The following is a 17,356-nucleotide window of genomic DNA, read 5'->3' as shown; positions in this document are numbered from 1 at the left end:
TGAAAGATTGATTCTGTACTCCAAACAAGAACAAACAACTCCCTGAAGATACAGAACATGCTCTTCTTCTTCTATATTTCCATTATAGCATGTATTAAGGATTGCGTAATCCTTAATAGATTTCTCTGTCTGCCATGCTTCCAATGTTTCCATGCACATGTCGGGAAACCCTCAAGATATCCCGATTGGCTGCACATGCAAATCAGAGGCATAAATCACTCCTCACCGAAAAAAGTAAGACTAAAGCTTGAGCTATGTGAAGGGGGGGGGGGGGGGGGGGTTAGGGGATGGGGGGGATGACGGTAAAGCAGCTGTCATCATATTTTCTCCATGACTACTGCTCGCTAATAATTGCTCGGCATACAAAGAGACACTTGAACACATCCTCGGAGAAGTTGGCGCAAAGTTGGTATGAAATAAACAAACCAAGTCGTTAATCTAAGTCTGGACAACGCTGTGTATGCAACAACACACACACAACGGCTTGCTCGTGACTCTTAACTCCAGCCCCAAGGAGTGAGTCAGATGAGCGGGGTAAACTAAATCAAAAGCAGTCTCACCTGCCACAGCTGCGCATGACAGGCCGAGTCTGGTCAGCCTCGTGTTAAGATGTTGATTCACCAGCCGCATGTTGATATACAGAGGTTTGTAATGAAGGCATGATAATTACCTGTATTTACAAAGAAAACCTGGAGCCTGACATGCCTGTTTATAACACCACGTTGGCCAAAAGCTGTCAAGTGCACTTGACACTGAGCAGACCAAGATGTGCTGACAACATCTATTCACAAAACAGCTGTGTCGCTAACAGCATCTTTAGGCTAACAGTGCTGCATGCGACGAGGATGGACCACCAACCTGAAACTGTACTGGTCCAAACATGTTTTTTTTTCTAAGGGTGAAGTGTTTGCTTTGGCTGCTTTACACATATACTATATTTACCACTTGATAACTGTTGATAACAGTCTGTCACGAAATGTATCATCGACAAATGCCATTTTAATTAGCGAGGTTGAAATGCACTTTTACTTCTCATAGACTACATTCATGGCACATTGAACCTAAACTTTAAGGACACTCACAAACTGCTTGATCCCCACCTTGAGTAAACCAAGATGTCAGCGCCGTGTGTTGACAGCGTGGTAGAGAAAGGAGCTCTGTGCTGCGCCGCTGGTGAGACTGACGTGCTCTTTAAGTGTGGGCCAAGCACAATAGTGAGAGAGGGGATGGTCCTGCTCTATACTAATTGAGTCAGCGTGCACTGCTGCTGGTCAGGGCGACCTTTTTCGCTGCAGCATATTGACTCTCAGCTTCGGGAGACATTAGTAACACAGCGTACAAGCACAGCAACACATAGACAGTGGTTTGTTATTAACACTGAACTGAATCACTGCCGTCAAAGGCTGCAGAGAGGAAAAAGTTAGGCTTGGGGTATTTTGAGTTGTTTGACAAGTTTGCAACGATAATGGAATGACACATTCAATATTCTACGAATGTAAAATAATTGACTTGTAATTTATGTTTACAACACTTTAAACACAAGTTCAGGAAAAAGGCTAAAGGCTGCTCCATTCTGACTATGCTTACTCCAGAACTAGTTTTAGTAAGAGTTTTGCACACGCTAATAGGAAATGTTTATTTGAAAATGCCATGCAGTAAGATGTTGCTATACAAAAGTACTGTTAACCAGAAAGCACTAGTCCGCCTGTTACCACTTGTGCTGTGATGACAGCAAATTATTACAGGGTTTAAAAAAAAAACACAAAGCTAACGTTGTCTCTGGTAAACAGCAATGTGTACAGTAAATCCAAAAGATCTGATTCAGAAAGTATTTGCTGGCTCATAGTGCTGGTGACGTACCTGTACTACAGGGTGGCCTCCAGACAGGGCCTTCACCGCCCCTCGGCTTCCTTCGGTCTCGTAGTGGGCCCTGTGGTGGGACTTTGGCTGCACCTCGATCTGCAGGTTGTATGGGCCAGAGCAGGATGGAAGCTGCCAGTCAAGAGATGGCATAGATGGGCTGCAATAACACAACATATTGTATTAGTATAAATGAACACACTCTACCCCTGATTGATATAACATTAGAGTGAATTAACTTTCATCTATTTCCCGACAGTCGACTTTCTGTCCTAAACTCTTTGTATCTGATTGCTCTTTGCCGTGTTTGACATTTCCAGGTTGCATTGATTAAACACATGGCGAATGGCGGTTTTCCTCTCTATTTAACTCTATTATTTAACCTTTTACTATTTGATTGGCCAATGCAAGAACTAAAAGGTTGCATCATTTTCACTGTTCCATCAATGCCAAGGAAGTCTACATCAAAAAGTTCTAAATTTGCCTCAAATTAGGACTCATTAGTGTAATCCGACTGGCTTGATCCTTCTCCATTCCATCATGGTCTATAATCTAATCAATTGAGGTCATGCATTGACGTGTAATTCCTTGGGCCTGGGTAATAATTAGCGTCCCTTTTTATGAAAAATAAATGAGAGACAAATGTGCCCCGGTTAGAGAACAGTGTGTTTTGTGTTATAGTGTGACAGGTGGAAACAGACGCAGGGAGTTAAGCAACTTGACAGTGGGAGGACAGACGTTTCTAGGGCACAAAAACAAATATCACACTAACTGGCAATCAGGCTGTCCTTTGATGCAATAATTGTCCATTTCCAACTCTATAACTGTGCACTTCTAAAGCACGGCAGCACTAGTATTAAAAACGGTATCGTCGCACAATGGAATAAGGTCATGAGCACACCCTGCCTTGGACCGTGGTATCTCTTTCTCAGAGTGTACAGCTGGTCTCCTTTAACATCATTGTTCTCGAGACGGAGAGTCAGAGCTTCCCATGTGAACACTGTGGTGATATCTAAACCAAAACAAACACGTGCAAGACAATATTTCTCCATGCCGGATGCCTGGTAAACGCAAACCCCTGACCCCGAAAGGGTGGCTCAACTGAAACCAATCTCTGGCATCTCTGTGGAACTTGTGGGCTGTTTGTTGACCCAAAACGAACTGATTTCCCCCCCGAAGGCCTTTATCTGCCCAGTCAGTGCATGACATCAGGGCTAGCTCCATAGAAAGAGATGGGCTGATGGCGCAGCACACCAGAGCAGCGAGCCGGCTGATTAACCCACAGACTGCTTCCCCTTCAGCCAGGCCTGTCACCATTACTTCCTGTTGCTCACTATCTTAATCAAACACTTGATTTCCGACAGGAAAGTGTGTTATTGGCTTGGAACAAAACAGAAATGACGCGAGGGACACAATTGAAAGTTAAAAAGCTTCCCTTTCTCAAAAGTCAAAAATGTATTGTGTAGTGGAGTGCATGTGTGTTATTGTGTGAGCGTGTGCATGTGGTTGTGTCTACATGCGTTCCTATGTTTGTATGTGGGGTTGCTATAGAAACTTCTTCCAGTGTGATATGATTTATGGAATGGGTTTGAGCTTCAAAGAGAACTCTTAGAATAGCAGAGCATGCAACTTTTGGATTTATGCCTTCTGATATGGTCTTTGAAGATTCAGAATTTAAACAATATTGTCCATGCACTAAATAAACAATTCAAATCTGAATTTATTTTACGTATTCGTTAGGCAGAATGTATGAAACCATAATTCTATCTGTGCCTCATTGTCTTCTCAATGACATTTAGAGGATATCCTACTGGGTTGGTTTTACATTGACTTTTTCAATGATATTCTAAACCCTTAAGTGTTTCATCTTGTGGAATTGTGTGTTTAACTTTTGTACAGTACCACTGAGTATCTTGGTAAAGTTTCCACCCACCTGAGGTAAGGCTTGGGTTTGGACCAGGAGTAGGGGTGCTGGGGCACATCCAGGAAGCCCCCGCAGTAGCTCTCCTTCTTGAGGCCCAAGCGGGATTGGTAGTCCTCGTGGAGAAGCTCCCCATCGGGACCCAGCAACTCTCCACCCGGCTCCAACTTCAAACTCATGGCGTGCGATTGGTCGAGCATGGTCTTCCGTGTCTTGATCGGGATTCCCTCGCCCATGTCCACCACTCCATCTGTGGTGAGAGCATTGATTGCGGCCACGATGGCATTGTTGGTGTACTGGTTGGTGTTGGCCAGCCAGCTCTCATCGGTGACGCTCACTCTGGGGGATCCATGTGGGGACGGGGTGGTGGGCGACTGGTTGGGTGAGCAGGATGTCTGCCGGTAGGTGGTGCCATTGAAGCTGTACTTTCTCTTCCCAATGCTACCTCCACCCCCGTTTCCCACACTGCCTCCGCCGCAGGAAGGGGAGTTAGGCCTGGAGCCGCGGGGTTGAGCCGGCCAGCCTTCCTCAGCAACGGCTCCTATCTGGGGGGAAGTGGAGGGCGAAATGTGAGGGGAAGTTGCGGGGCCGTTGGCATGCGGACAGGACAGGAGCAAGGAAGAGCCTCTGGGAGAGACACAAGGAGATGTCCACGGTGAGTTTTGTGGGGAGTGTTCATAGTTGTAGAAGCCCGACTCGTAAGAGGAAGCGTCTGAGTTGCAGCTACGTGAGGAAATGCTACTCGCGGGGCTGAGGCAGCTGGGATCGCGGTAGCCGTCCGCGTTGGGCAGCGTCAGGGTCACGACGGAGTTGACGCCCCGTTTGATTATGTGGTGGTCTTCTGTGTTGCTCTCCTCAACCTCGTCCTCGGGATAGTGGCTGTAGGCTGTGATCTCAATACGGGGGCTTTCCAGAGCCGGGGCCCCATTTGGTCTCAGGCCGTGGGGCAGGTAATAGCCAGATGCTACATGGTTATCATTTTGAAGGCCGTAGCCTGTCTGGTGGCAAGAGGAAACTGAGATGATTGGGCTGGCCTGTAAGGTGTGGTACTGGCTGGCCAGGCAGGGGTTGCCCATGCCCAGTGGAAGGGACAAGCTGACATTTGGTGTGTAGCTGTAGGCATCTGAGAATAAAAAAGAAGAAGTATATTTTAAGTATATGGAAGCATGATATATGACACAATGTCACGGCAAAGGTTCAGAACCATTACGTTATGGAGGCAATTAACCCTGATTACAGTTTAGAACAATAGCTCTACACAAATCTTACCAATATGTCTCGCAGCAAATGACTGCCTCCCGTCATTATAAACATCTGGAGAGGCTTAGCGATCCTTTCAAAGCGGTTGCTGTACAGTGCGGTTGCGCCTTATAGTCGCAAGTTGCACAGCCACTCTTGTTTGTTTGATCAGTTCATCTTAGGCGCTATTATCTATTTGGCACTCCCTACTGTCATATGTACTCTACAGGAATTCCTCCAGCAGTGCTGATGGATGCTTTATTTGATTGATTGCATCACTCACTGAGTGAATTAGGCCCTCCCCTGTGGAAAACTGACAGCACTCTCGCATGGTTCCGAGCTTGTGATTAAGTCAAAGAGAGTTTGCTGCAGCGTTACACACAGATGCACCGTGGTACACACACACATACAAGAGGGCAGGCACAAGCGAACAGACAAGTGCAATGATATAAAAACTCAATGGAGGCACATGTAGCCTGGAAGGTATGCCTCTTCAGTAGCCTTCTGGCGGCTGGCTCCTGAGTCAACAGTTGTAAAACTCATGTCTGCCTTTTATTGATAAAGTCAATGAGGGTAAAAGTGGTCACAGAATGAATACAGTTCATTCTGAAACCCAGTGGAGGGCATTCCCCTATGTAGCGCGCTATATGTGTTCACCACAATGCTGTGCATCACATGAAATGATTAATCTGTCACACACCGCACAAGAAGCAGTCTAAAAATAGTTTATGATAGTCTATTTTCAGAGGTGATTATGTGATGTGCATCAGACAAGTTCAATATACCACATTTAGCACAAAATCCAAACATATAAAAAAAATAAAAAATCAAATATGTTTCTTTCTTAGAAAAAAAATATCCAAAACAAAGACTTGGCAGAAGAATGGCATACCCTTTTGCAGAGTTTTGACATACTTAGAAACCATATTTTTCTTCACAGTACAAAGCAACACCCTTGCACAGTGCAACATACAGTACTACACACAATAGAGAAAATAAGGCCTACATTGCCCTTGAGTACCTACCTCTCTGTGGCTCGTTCTCAATGCCTTGGTTGTATTCAAACAGATAACTGAAATCAAACTCTTGCTCTTCGTGCTGGGAACTCATCTCTGCACCAGTGGTTAAAACCCCCCAAAAAACGTGTATGCCCTGAGCTCAGTCTTCCCCGATGCTTTTCTCCCTCTGGTTTACCCTCTTCTAGTGTCAAACAGATGATAATCTCCTGCCAACTCCACCCGGTGTGACACACCTCCTTACTTCAAGCCTGAATGACTTTGCTTTGAGACGCAACTGTTTTTTTTTCCTACTGAATGTGTGCACCATCAGTGCACTGTGCCGCAACCTATTTGACTTCTTGTAACACCCACTCAAACGCACCGGGACTTTCACTCTTGTGTGCTGCTTGATCTCGAAACTTGGCTTTCTTGGGTCACATGCGTCACGCCTGCTGAACAAAATTATACCAGATCATAATTTGTGATCAAAAGCAAAAAAAAAAAAAGAAAATAAATGACTCACTCTTGCACTCGGGGCACAGCCTTTACAATTGTGTGAGTGTAAGCACTACGCAGAGTTCATTTAGAAAACACTGACTATCACCCAGATTATAGCGTGCTCTTTCTGTCCTCTGCAATCTTTTTTCAATTATGCTATCACGATCACAACACACACAACCCAAGCCAGCGTGACTAAAGAACGGAAGGGTATTATCCATAGGGATTGTGGTCCAAGCCGGGGCGCAGACTGACGGGACCTCAGGGAGAGATAGGTGATCGGCCCACAGAAGTCATCTGCAGCCTGTGGAACTAAGAACCCTGGGGCCACTTATCGCACATGGCTGACTGTGGGCTATGGCAAAACACCAGTAGAGTACTGTATGTGGGTGTTTGTGTGTGTGTGTGTGTGTGTGTGTGTGTGTGTGTGTGTGTGTGTGTGTGTGTGTGTGTGAGTGTGTCTATGCGATAATAAGGCAGCCCTCGGTGTACTGCTGAAGCTGTGTGTGGTTAAGCACGTCTCCTTGTCAAGCAAGCTTCCCCGGCATCCCTGAACGCACAGATCTCGGTTGCCTCTCTCTCTCTCGCTCACTCACTCAAACACACACACACACACACACACACACACACACACACACACACACACGTCTGTTACCAATTATAAGGCTTGGGACTGAGGGACTGAAACGAATAATAATACAGCCCGCAACGCGTCTATCTGAAACCTCAAGGACAAAATTAAGTTCCCCAAAATCACAAGAAGCCAGTGACATCAGCAATGGAAGACTCAAGTGAATTGAAACAAGACCGAGTATCAAATACTGATGATGGAGCAAATCAAATTGTGCTACCATATATGCTGAATCAAAGAGCTAAAAAAAATCTATATTTCTCAGAGGCTGACTCATCCTCTATCTCTACAATACTTAGGCAAACCCCTGAATTTGATGTTCTATGGTTGACCCCTCACATGACCTAACTGTGCATTTGGAAAATAAACAATCTTGTCAATGTATAGCCTTATTTAGTACAACTTTGTTAAAAAAAAGAAAAAAAGCAAGATTAAAACATTATTTAAAGTTTATTTCAACCTCTTATCCAAAGCAAGTGGTGGTGACAGCAGCAGGGTAAACCCATCAACATTCTTTGTGCACAATAAAAAGCACCTGCAAAGACAGCTGGAGACACCTCATGGTGTGGATGTAAAGTGGGTGCATGACACTCAATATACTAAATTGAGTGCTAATTGGATCCTCTTGCTGAGCAAAGATCATGCAAAAGGTGTCTGGCAATTATTTGGTGACATTTCCACTATCACACCATAGGATGTATTATGAAATATGTTTTTCCTAATTAAATTATTTTAATTTGTAATCATCTTTCAAATGATTGTTATCAAAGAACAATTGCCAGACTCGGCAAGTTTGTTTCAAGTTTATTTTTATATATTTTTTGTCAATCTTAAAAAAAAATCGGATTACTGTATTTTACTGATACTGTACTATCAACCCAACAAATGTTTGAACAAAACTTTACAGCTGTGCACACGCTCCCTATACCTAAAGTTATGCGTAAGAGCCGAAGCACCTGGTGTCAGCATCTTACAATCAAAATGTGTACAGATCTGACAGCAAGTTCAAATGTAAACGCTGGTTGCAAACTTAAAAATCAAACTTAAAGCAAACAGTGTTTACCTTCTTCTGCAGACTTCATCTCGGCGGCGAGAGAGGTGAGAAACTGGAGTTCTCGCTCCTTTGCGGCTGCTGCTCCGAAGCTGAACTTGGAATTGACGCCGAGGCAGAAGGTGTCCTGCATTCAACAAGCCGATGCGCAACTTTCTCCGCCTGTGAGACTGTAATAGTAAGCACCTCCGGCGATAATAATGCAAGAGCTAGTTCACTTCACACACCATCAAATAAACGCATACTTCGCAGTGGAACAACACGACTGTGCAACTTGTAACCACAACGCGGTGGAGTGAGCGCACCAAGGGAACAGGGAGTAATCTTGGGTTAGTGTATCAGACGAGAGGCGCAGGTATAGTAGGGCTGCTGTAGGGTGCAGTGGCTGAGGTGAGTTTGGCTCTCTTCAGCCCAATGTAGGTTTTTCAAGAGTGTGTCCCCAGGTCTATGACGCAGCGCGGTTTGTCAAAGGGGCCGGCTCCGGTGCTTTTAAAGCTGGAAAACACCCTCCGTCCTCCTGTCAGTGTGCGCCGCCCATCCAGGGATGACGCGGCCGACTCCTGCTGCAACCTCCCGGACCGCCTGATGATGCCTTCTTCTACCATGGGATCCCGGCGATGGTAGTGGAGGGAGGTGAGGGAGGTGAGTGTGTGTGTGTGTGTGTGTGTGTGTGTGTGTGTGTGTGTGTGTGTGTGTGTGTGTGTGTGTGTGTGTGTGTGTGTGTGTGTGTGTGTGTGTGTGTGTGAGTGTGTTTGTGAGAGAGAGATAGAGAGAGAGAGAGAGAGAGAGAGAGAGAGAGAGAGAGAGAGACAGAGAGAGAGAGAGAGAGAGAGCGAGAGAGAGAGAGTGTGTGTGGGTGTGTGTGTTAGTCCGTCTGTGTGTTTGTGTAAGAGAGAGTGCAACAGAGAGAAAGTGTGTGTGTGTGTGTGTGTGTGTGTGTGTGTGTGTGTGTGTGTGTGTGTGTATGTGTGTCTGTGTGTGTGTGTGTGAGAGAGAGAGAGAGAGAGAGAGAGAGAGAGACCCCACCTCAAAGTTTACTTGCATAATTACGTTTAGATCATCCTGTGCCACAATTGCGCAATACTGTCACTGTAACTTCTCATTACAACTAGTAGGCTTCTTACATTCAGTCAGATTAAGATAACATTTATATTCTAAAATAATTCATAGTAGATAGTCACACAGATGTTCCTAAATGTTCAAATAAACCATACACATATGATATTTATACCTGATGTAATATGAATTATACAATATTCTTTATGTCAAATCCCCCGCCTGTGTGGACTATATACAGTATGTACAAAGAACATATATTTACCAGAAGAATCTCAGTTGCCATTCTGTTGCTGTCAGTTGGGCAAACTGCTAATCTCTTCTTCAGATTAGAATAATATAGTTTACCACGTTTACTATATAAATGTAAAGTATTGACGCTACATTTTATGAATTCAATTATGTGGTTGATTGTTATTTGTCACTTTTCTATGATAAAAAAGAAAAAATGTGGTGATGAGCACCTGTAGTATAGCTGAGTGGCAATTGCAACATCACCGGTCTGATTCCAGCTGGTGACCTTTGGTGCATGTCATTCCCTCTCACTCATCATGTTTCCTGTCTATCTTCAGCTTCCAACAATGAGTTGGTTAGGCTTATTTTTGACCTCCCCATGAGAACTCATCTTGAATCGTCCCACTTTGAGAGGTTGGGTTGGTTAAAAGTAGATGATCGTGTAGCTCAGATACAACTGTGTATGGTACATAGGGTTTGGGGATGTTCCCAAATATTTTAGAAACTATTTTAATCGTGTAAGTGAAGTTCACATGCATCATGCCACTAGGGGTAGCACCACTGATTTTGTACCACCCAGAGTGAGGACTAACATGGGAAAGGATTCCTTTTTTTATGCTGGTGCTGCACTTTGGAACAGGTTACCGGGAGCACTCAAGTTGGTCGGGAGTTTGGGCAATTTAAAAAAGGCCCTAAAAAATGGCTGAGACATAATTAGGCTTGTCTTAGTGTTGGTCATTGTTGTGTGTGTGTTTTTTTATGTATGTGTACTTTTTGTGTATGTTTTTGTGTATAGGGACCACAATGGAAATAAGCCTTTGGGCTTTTTTGTGTTTTTATCCCTGGCTTTGTATGTATTTTAATGTAACAGAGTGCTGTTCTTGTTTTTATATATGAAATGGTCGAATAAAATCAATCAATCCATCAATCAAACATATCCATACAAGATGAAATAGCCGTGAAAATATATTAAAAAACGAACAAACTGATTAATAATTTCAGCATCATTTTTAACTTATACTGTCTATATAAATTCACCATAATTCAGTGGCTGCAATACTGCACATTATAGGCTATACATGCAATAAATATAATGTTCCCCAAGTGTTTTTCTACAGCTCTCCCTGACCCTTGACTTCCCTACAGAGGAAGGGGAGGAAGCCGGGGTTCCCCTACATGAACAACCAAGTATCAGATGGCAGCTACACCTCCTGATATGATTATAATGGCCTTCCTCATTGATACTGGCAATCTTGTCATTATATGATCATTAACATTATTTCAAACATTCTGCATATCCCCATGATTGGAATCAAAACTCCACCGCTCTCAAGTTCCATTCGCAAATGTGTTTTCCTGGTGTTTGAGGGAAATACGGTTTCACAAGATTCACCCAACATAAGTATCCCGAACCACTGACGGCACAAACACACCGAGTTCCTCATCCCCGCTTTTCCACAGTTTGGTATCCAGTCTGCCCCCAGTGGATATGTGGGCACCGTGCCTTTATGATTTTGCCTGTGTTAAGGGAAAATATTGAGGTTCACTTTTCGACTTGTTTCCTTAATTGCACTCCCATCGCCATCTATCAAAGTCATAGTTCCCATTATAGGCTTTGTTGTCATAAACTGAGACTGAAAGGTGAAAACACAGGGAAGGTCGTGGGTCATGAGGTATGGTTAGATATGGCCAACACATGGTATATCATTTACATGTATTACATATGTATACATTCAGATGTACACTGCTGAGCACTGTAATGCCACTTATTCTTGGCTGCCGGCTGCACAGATTTCCTAATACGAAACACTTAAGCATCTGGTAGAATAATGGACACTGTGAGGTTGATTAATGAAGTTTTAATTTTGTAATCATCTGCTACATTAAGATGACTTAATGGGATATTTAAAATGAATAGATTCTGAATAGAGTTACTGTGTTAATGTATGCATTTTGGCAATTTTAAAGCACTGCAAATATGTTGGTTAACATTTTTATAAAATTGACAACGTTGAGTAAATACCTCCATATCATAACAAGTAGAGCAGGGGTATCACTGAGTGCTATAGTAGCTGCCATGAGTGCAATTAACAATGGCTTAGACAAGCTACAATGTAATTCCTTTTGAACGGGGGCCAGATTTGGAGGAGAGAAAAGAAAAATGACTCCCGTGAGTTTGAAATGTAGCTGGCAAGCTCAGGGATGATCACACATAATCAGAAGCAGACTGCCTTTTTTGGGGGGTAGGCAGGCAGGCAGGCTGTGGGGCAGGCGTAAGCTGACTGCACAGGGGGAGAAGTAATAGTACGCGGTGTTTTCTTTGCCTACAGTAGCTCTCTGGCGTCAGTTGCGGCTTGGCCGATATGCACGTGTGAGCCCGAAGATGAAAAAGCAGCATTACATACTTTGTGGAGATGAATTATGATACAAACCGGCGGTAGGAAAAAAAAAAATGGGGAGCTGCACCACTGATTGGCACTGTCAGTGGGACGGGCTTCCACTAGCTGTTGAACAACTTTTAAAAACTCCTGTGGTGTGGCATGGGTCAATGGCAGTCTGAAGGCTTATCTTGATGGATTCTGTGCTACTGAGTAGAGCACCATTAGCTACTGTGTCTGTCAACAACAGTAGTCGGAGCACTTTAGACCATCTCCACATGGTACAGACAGTATTGCCATCAGCACAGACTGTACTTCATTAAAAAAGATGTGCGTAATCCGAAGACCAGATGGTGTAAGGCTTCTCTTAATGATTGTACGCATGCAGAGTAACTTTACCTTTTCCTCAGGCCCAGTTAATAAGTCTGGCTGTGTCTCCCTTAGTCGGATTTGAGGCTCAGGTTCAAATCCTAGCTACGTTTTTTAACTATACATGAGGTAATATTTTTATGTAAAGAACATCCATATTGAGAATGTGTGGACTTGCCAAAGTAAACCTTATAGTGTTGGCGATTCTGCACTTGCAGGAAGGGCCAAATCATAACTTAAAAAAGGCTCAAATCCAAAGTGTGTCCTAAACAGCAGTGAATAAAAAGAAAAAAGTTGGACTCCCTTACTATAAAGTATTATGCCTTTTTATTTTTCTAGTTACAAAGTCAGCGTGGATAAGTCAACTAATCCAAGCATGATGTTTTTAATTTGCAGAAGATTCTTTATGGGATGTCTGTGTATTAAAGTTTTCTTTTAACATTATCTCTAAATTGCATTTGGACCCAAAAGAGTTGAAGAGATTCCCAGTTCCGATTCATCTTTATAAAATGTACTCAGTGATGTGCTTCTCCTGCTACGATTGCCAGTCTCTTATCATTTAATGTCATGTCATTCTCTTTGACGGCGCTACTTTTGAAGTTTGTCTTTAGGCCTTCTGGTGACTTAGTCCATTACTTAGAAACGGCTTCACATTTTTTCTCAGCAAAGCATGTAGCATCCGCAAGAATTTCTCCCCGAAAATGTAAGATTATAATTTATGGTGTTACTACATTTGGCCCTGTTACATAGCACGTACTGAGCAGCCACAACATGTCTGCAAAGAGCATTAGAGCCACACTATGCCTCGCGCTCAGATTTACGATTGGCCTGCTCCGCGCTCGTGGGTCCACAGAAAATGATCATTGCCTGTGTCTTGTAAACAGACACATGCTGCTTTCGCATTAACACAAATTGAGTTGTTGCTTTCGTGTTTTGCTCTTTTTCCCCCCCCCCCCTTAAGTCTGATTCCATAAAGCACAGCTATACACGCACATAACAATATGCCAATATGGAGATCAGCAGTGTCCAATACACAGTATATCTCCTCCTGCTTACTGCACTGCATTACTTCCAATGGACTGGATCGCTTTGCCAACAGTGGTAATGATATAATAAATGACAAGAGTGGGATTTTCAGTACAGATACTAAAATGCCAGATTTTAATAATGTTTACTACCAGTGGTTTGGGCCAGGAGTCAGGCTACTTTTTGGCATGGCCTGAAAACCCATTTCTTAGAACTCTCTATAAAAGATTTACTCTTAAAAAGACAGACCAAAAGTTGACAGGTATAAATAATCACATCTAAGTCTCTCCAAGCTGTGGGCTTAGTCTTGTCATATTTGTTAGCCTAGACATCAGGAATGCTACCATCATATACAAGAGCTCTAGGCAGATATTGATATGGACACGGACACTAACAAGGCATGCAAACCAATGCAAACCAAGAGATGTGTATAGCCTTAACTCTTGGCGCATCTCTGCGATACATAACATTCTGAGGGTTGAAAAAAAAAACTCTCTTCCTCAAAACTGCACTTTTAATCCTCTCTTTTTTACAACGTATAATTCATGTTTGACATATCCGGCAGAAATGTGCACACTGGCATCTTGAGTTCCCTACTCTATCATTATCTATTTTCTTAGTTTTTATACTATGAGCCATCAGTTGAAGGAGGCAGCTTTTAATAGCCGTAAACAGTCATTTGCGTGCACTCTGTTGATACAATTTTATCACTCAGCCGTGTTTTAACTTTGCAGAATCACTGGCAGCTACTGCAGCCACAGCAGGCGAGATTGCTTTTGATTGTACGGTCTACTATGAGTGGTTGTAAGCAAATGAAGAAGTATGCAATTAATTAATGTTAAGTTGTGAGCGGTTGCGGTTGGATCCATCCTTTTGGCATGAGTGTAGCGCACACTTCCCCACCACTTCTCCTTCTATACTCTGTTAGTGTGTAGACGCGTGGCGCTGCATACTTCAAGTGCTCACAATGGAGAACTGCTCGGAGCTATCTTAGGCATGTCTGGACACCGCCGTATGTTTAGCTACTGGGCTTTTTTTTTTTTTAGAGATTCCTCTTATGAATGGGAAGTAAACGTACATGTCTGGCTTGTAAACCAATTGAAGCCGGGCTGTCATCGTCACACGGCCATTGACTAAGATTTTGTGCTGGTAGAAAAATAGGGAAGGATGAGTGTGAGACCGCTGCTTTGTCATAGTTGTTTACATGCTAAACTTACAGATATAACTTTTATTAGACATGTGCCTGGGCGCCATTGTTAAGAGGTATGGTGTGATAAGTGAGATAAATGTAACACTTAAATCTTATTGCTACCCACTTAGAGCCTATTTCCTTCAACTGTGCTTTATTATCAAATCAATTCAAGAGGCGATGTAACTTTTTACAAAACAATAACATTGGAAAAAAGACACCAAAAAAGACAGTATGAAAACGATGTAGAACATTAATACATCCAGATTAAAAAAACACTGATTACAAGTCAGCAGTAACTATGAGAGAAAACAAAATCATAAAAGCGGGATAATACTGTTTGTTATTGTCTAGATTACATATAGCCCCGCTGGGTTGAAATGTCTGCATGTTGTTTTTTTAACTAATGAACTATTACTGCACCCTGTCAGTGTTGTTTTCACTGCGACCGCTTTTGCTGACAGCGTGCAATGTGATAAGAGCTCCACCATGGGTACTGTATCTTACCCACATGTGTAGCTAATTCAAAACCTGTGGCCAATAACAGTCTCTGTAGGTCAAAGACGTACAACCTATGAGACAATTTTTCCAACATCAACTCTAAGACAGATAATTACTCAGGCAAGACGTCTGCAGAGGGCTATAATGTCAGTTTCAAACTAAACAGAATGATAGGCTTTGTTGTTTATTTTTCCCTCTGCCCAAATGTGTATCCTTTCGTTTTTGTTGCAATCCCAATAACGATTATGGGATTATGAGGGCGGATGGTTTCATTTTTCTAGCCTATGACTGTCACATTCAGGTCCATTACTGTGATTTAAATCCCAAGCATATATGCCAAGGCCATTTTTACTGCAGGGCTCTCCTGCTCGGCTGCTCGACATTAAGACACATTTATATAGTCCAGCACAGCTAGGGTCCATGGTTATGCGACAGGGTCACTAACAAATCAGAGCTCAATATCCCCACGTCTTGAATCATTTTGTCGAATAAATGCTGAGAGGTGATTTGTCACCGGCAGTCATTGTTTCCATTGCTATTGTATTTAACTAGAAGATGACGGCAGAGCAATATGTATTCATTTTAAAGAAAAACACAAGGCCGCTCAGGGAATTCCAAATGCTTGCACAATTAGACTAAGCTAGGGGATTTCTAACTTGAAGGAAGTGTATACACCAATGAATAACATGATGAACCCGCATTATAATGCATTACAGTGTTTCTTGTGCCTATTTTGGTGCATCAGTCCAGCATTCACCAAACTGAAGAACTCCCAAAATTTGTGTCATGGACATAAATCTGGGATTTGTTAAGGGATCACTTGTTTGCTTTCTCGCTGAGAGTTAAAATATAAGACTGGCACCACTCTCAGGTCATTAATTATGATGATGTAGCTGGATGAGTGTTAGCTTAGCATAAAGACTGGGAACAGGGGCAAACAGCTAGTCTGGTTCTGTCTAAAGGTTAAAACAAATACAAAACAAGCACAATAATGTTACTCTTGATCATGTCATCTTCACATAAACCAAAGTTAAAAAGAGAAGTGACTTCCATGAGTCTTCACTGGTTGCCTTGAAGGAAGTCACTGGCGCAAAACCCCCTATAAAACCACACATTGTCAGGCTTTTTATAGCTTTTGTGAGTTTTCTAAGACATAGATAAAGGGAAGTGTCAATCTTCTCATATGGGTGGACGTATTCTTTAATAACCAGTAAAATAGTGCATGATAGCAGCCGGCTTTACTTTGACTTTTTACATTAATCGCTGCAGGCCATGTCCTGCATGTCATTCCTCTATAGGCCTACTTCAGTTCAGATGTTGAAATACATCTGTAAAATATAAATAAATAAAGTCATCATTTCTACATCATTATTGACCTGATTGGCATGCCATGTGATGCATAAACTTACTCCATGTCCCAAGAGTAAAAATGGAAAAATAATAACAGTCAATTATTATGACTATTGTGACCTTTCTTTTACTGGATCCACATCAAGCCAACCTTTCAATTTTCAAATGACTCTACCCTGAGACTTTGCTCATAAAACCTACAATATTTGCTGTGTGTTTTCCAGATCCCAATAGCAGGACACCTATTGATTGTGTTGACCTTTCTCCAGGTCCAGGCCAAACTTTGGTTTCTCTAAAGTAGTTACTCCAGCCATCTACACACAGCAATGCTTACAGCGGAGGTGACATTTTATTGGGTTTATCCTTATGCTGTAATCAGCAAATTGTGAATTGTCTTGTTTTATTGATGTTTTATTTTTTTTTGAAGACCACTGTAAATCACTCAATTCCTTTTATTCTAATGTGGGATTTACTGGACACATTTCTGCATAAGTCCTGCATTTCATTGGGATCGGCGTAGTTGGGATCCATCATTTACTGAAAACTGTTCACTACTGTTCCTCCTTGAATTTTGACAGGTTTTTGCAATGCTAAAATGAATTTGTCACACTTACAGATGTCCAATTAAGTTGTAGTTTTGGATTCCTCCGAACTTTCCACATGTTGTTCCACATGTCAGAGGAGCAGTGTGTGTTTGCACCCTGGTTCACTTTGTCATATAGCAGACAAGAAGGGCACCCATACAGCAGCAGCTCTGCAGAGACAAGTTGAAACAGGATCATTATCCATCAAGTTATTGTGCTGCATTCTTCACACCTTGAGTTCAAATTTAACATGAGCAATATAGGGATATCATTTGTGGAATCTAAAAGTGTGACAAGGGATTGACGTGGAGTATGATGTCAATATGTGTCCTTCAATTCTGCTACAGAGGTAAGATTTACAGCAGGGCCTTTCATGTACAGACCCATAGGAAGCTTGAAGCAGGTCACTAACACCGGTGTTACTGGGATTCTGCGACCCGTCCTTGGTGGTGGTATTGACATGTCATAAAA

General features: G+C 42.6%; 1 protein-coding gene across 2 annotated transcripts in view; it reads right to left on the bottom strand.

Annotated features, from left to right (window-relative positions):
- The window catches only part of LOC307259267 (nuclear factor of activated T-cells, cytoplasmic 1-like), a 62,873-nt gene extending 54,290 nt beyond the window's left edge, over positions 1–8,583 (bottom strand). For both annotated transcript variants that reach the window (XM_080039039.1, XM_080039040.1), the window contains exons 1-3: positions 8,211–8,583; positions 3,794–4,904; positions 1,861–2,020 (exon numbers count right to left, since the gene is read on the bottom strand). In XM_080039039.1, the coding sequence (XP_079895165.1) occupies positions 1,861–2,020; positions 3,794–4,904; positions 8,211–8,331 (1,392 nt within the window). In that variant the 5' untranslated portion in view covers positions 8,332–8,583. The remainder of the gene's footprint in view (positions 1–1,860; positions 2,021–3,793; positions 4,905–8,210) is intronic.
- Positions 8,584–17,356: the final 8,773 nt, after the last annotated feature.

The sequence above is a fragment of the Ammodytes marinus genome (assembly GCF_949987685.1).
Source record: "Ammodytes marinus genome assembly, chromosome: 13".
Taxonomy (NCBI): Eukaryota; Metazoa; Chordata; class Actinopteri; order Uranoscopiformes; family Ammodytidae; genus Ammodytes; species Ammodytes marinus.
Note: the sequence above shows the minus strand (reverse complement) of the source record. Positions and strands in the feature narration are given on the sequence as shown.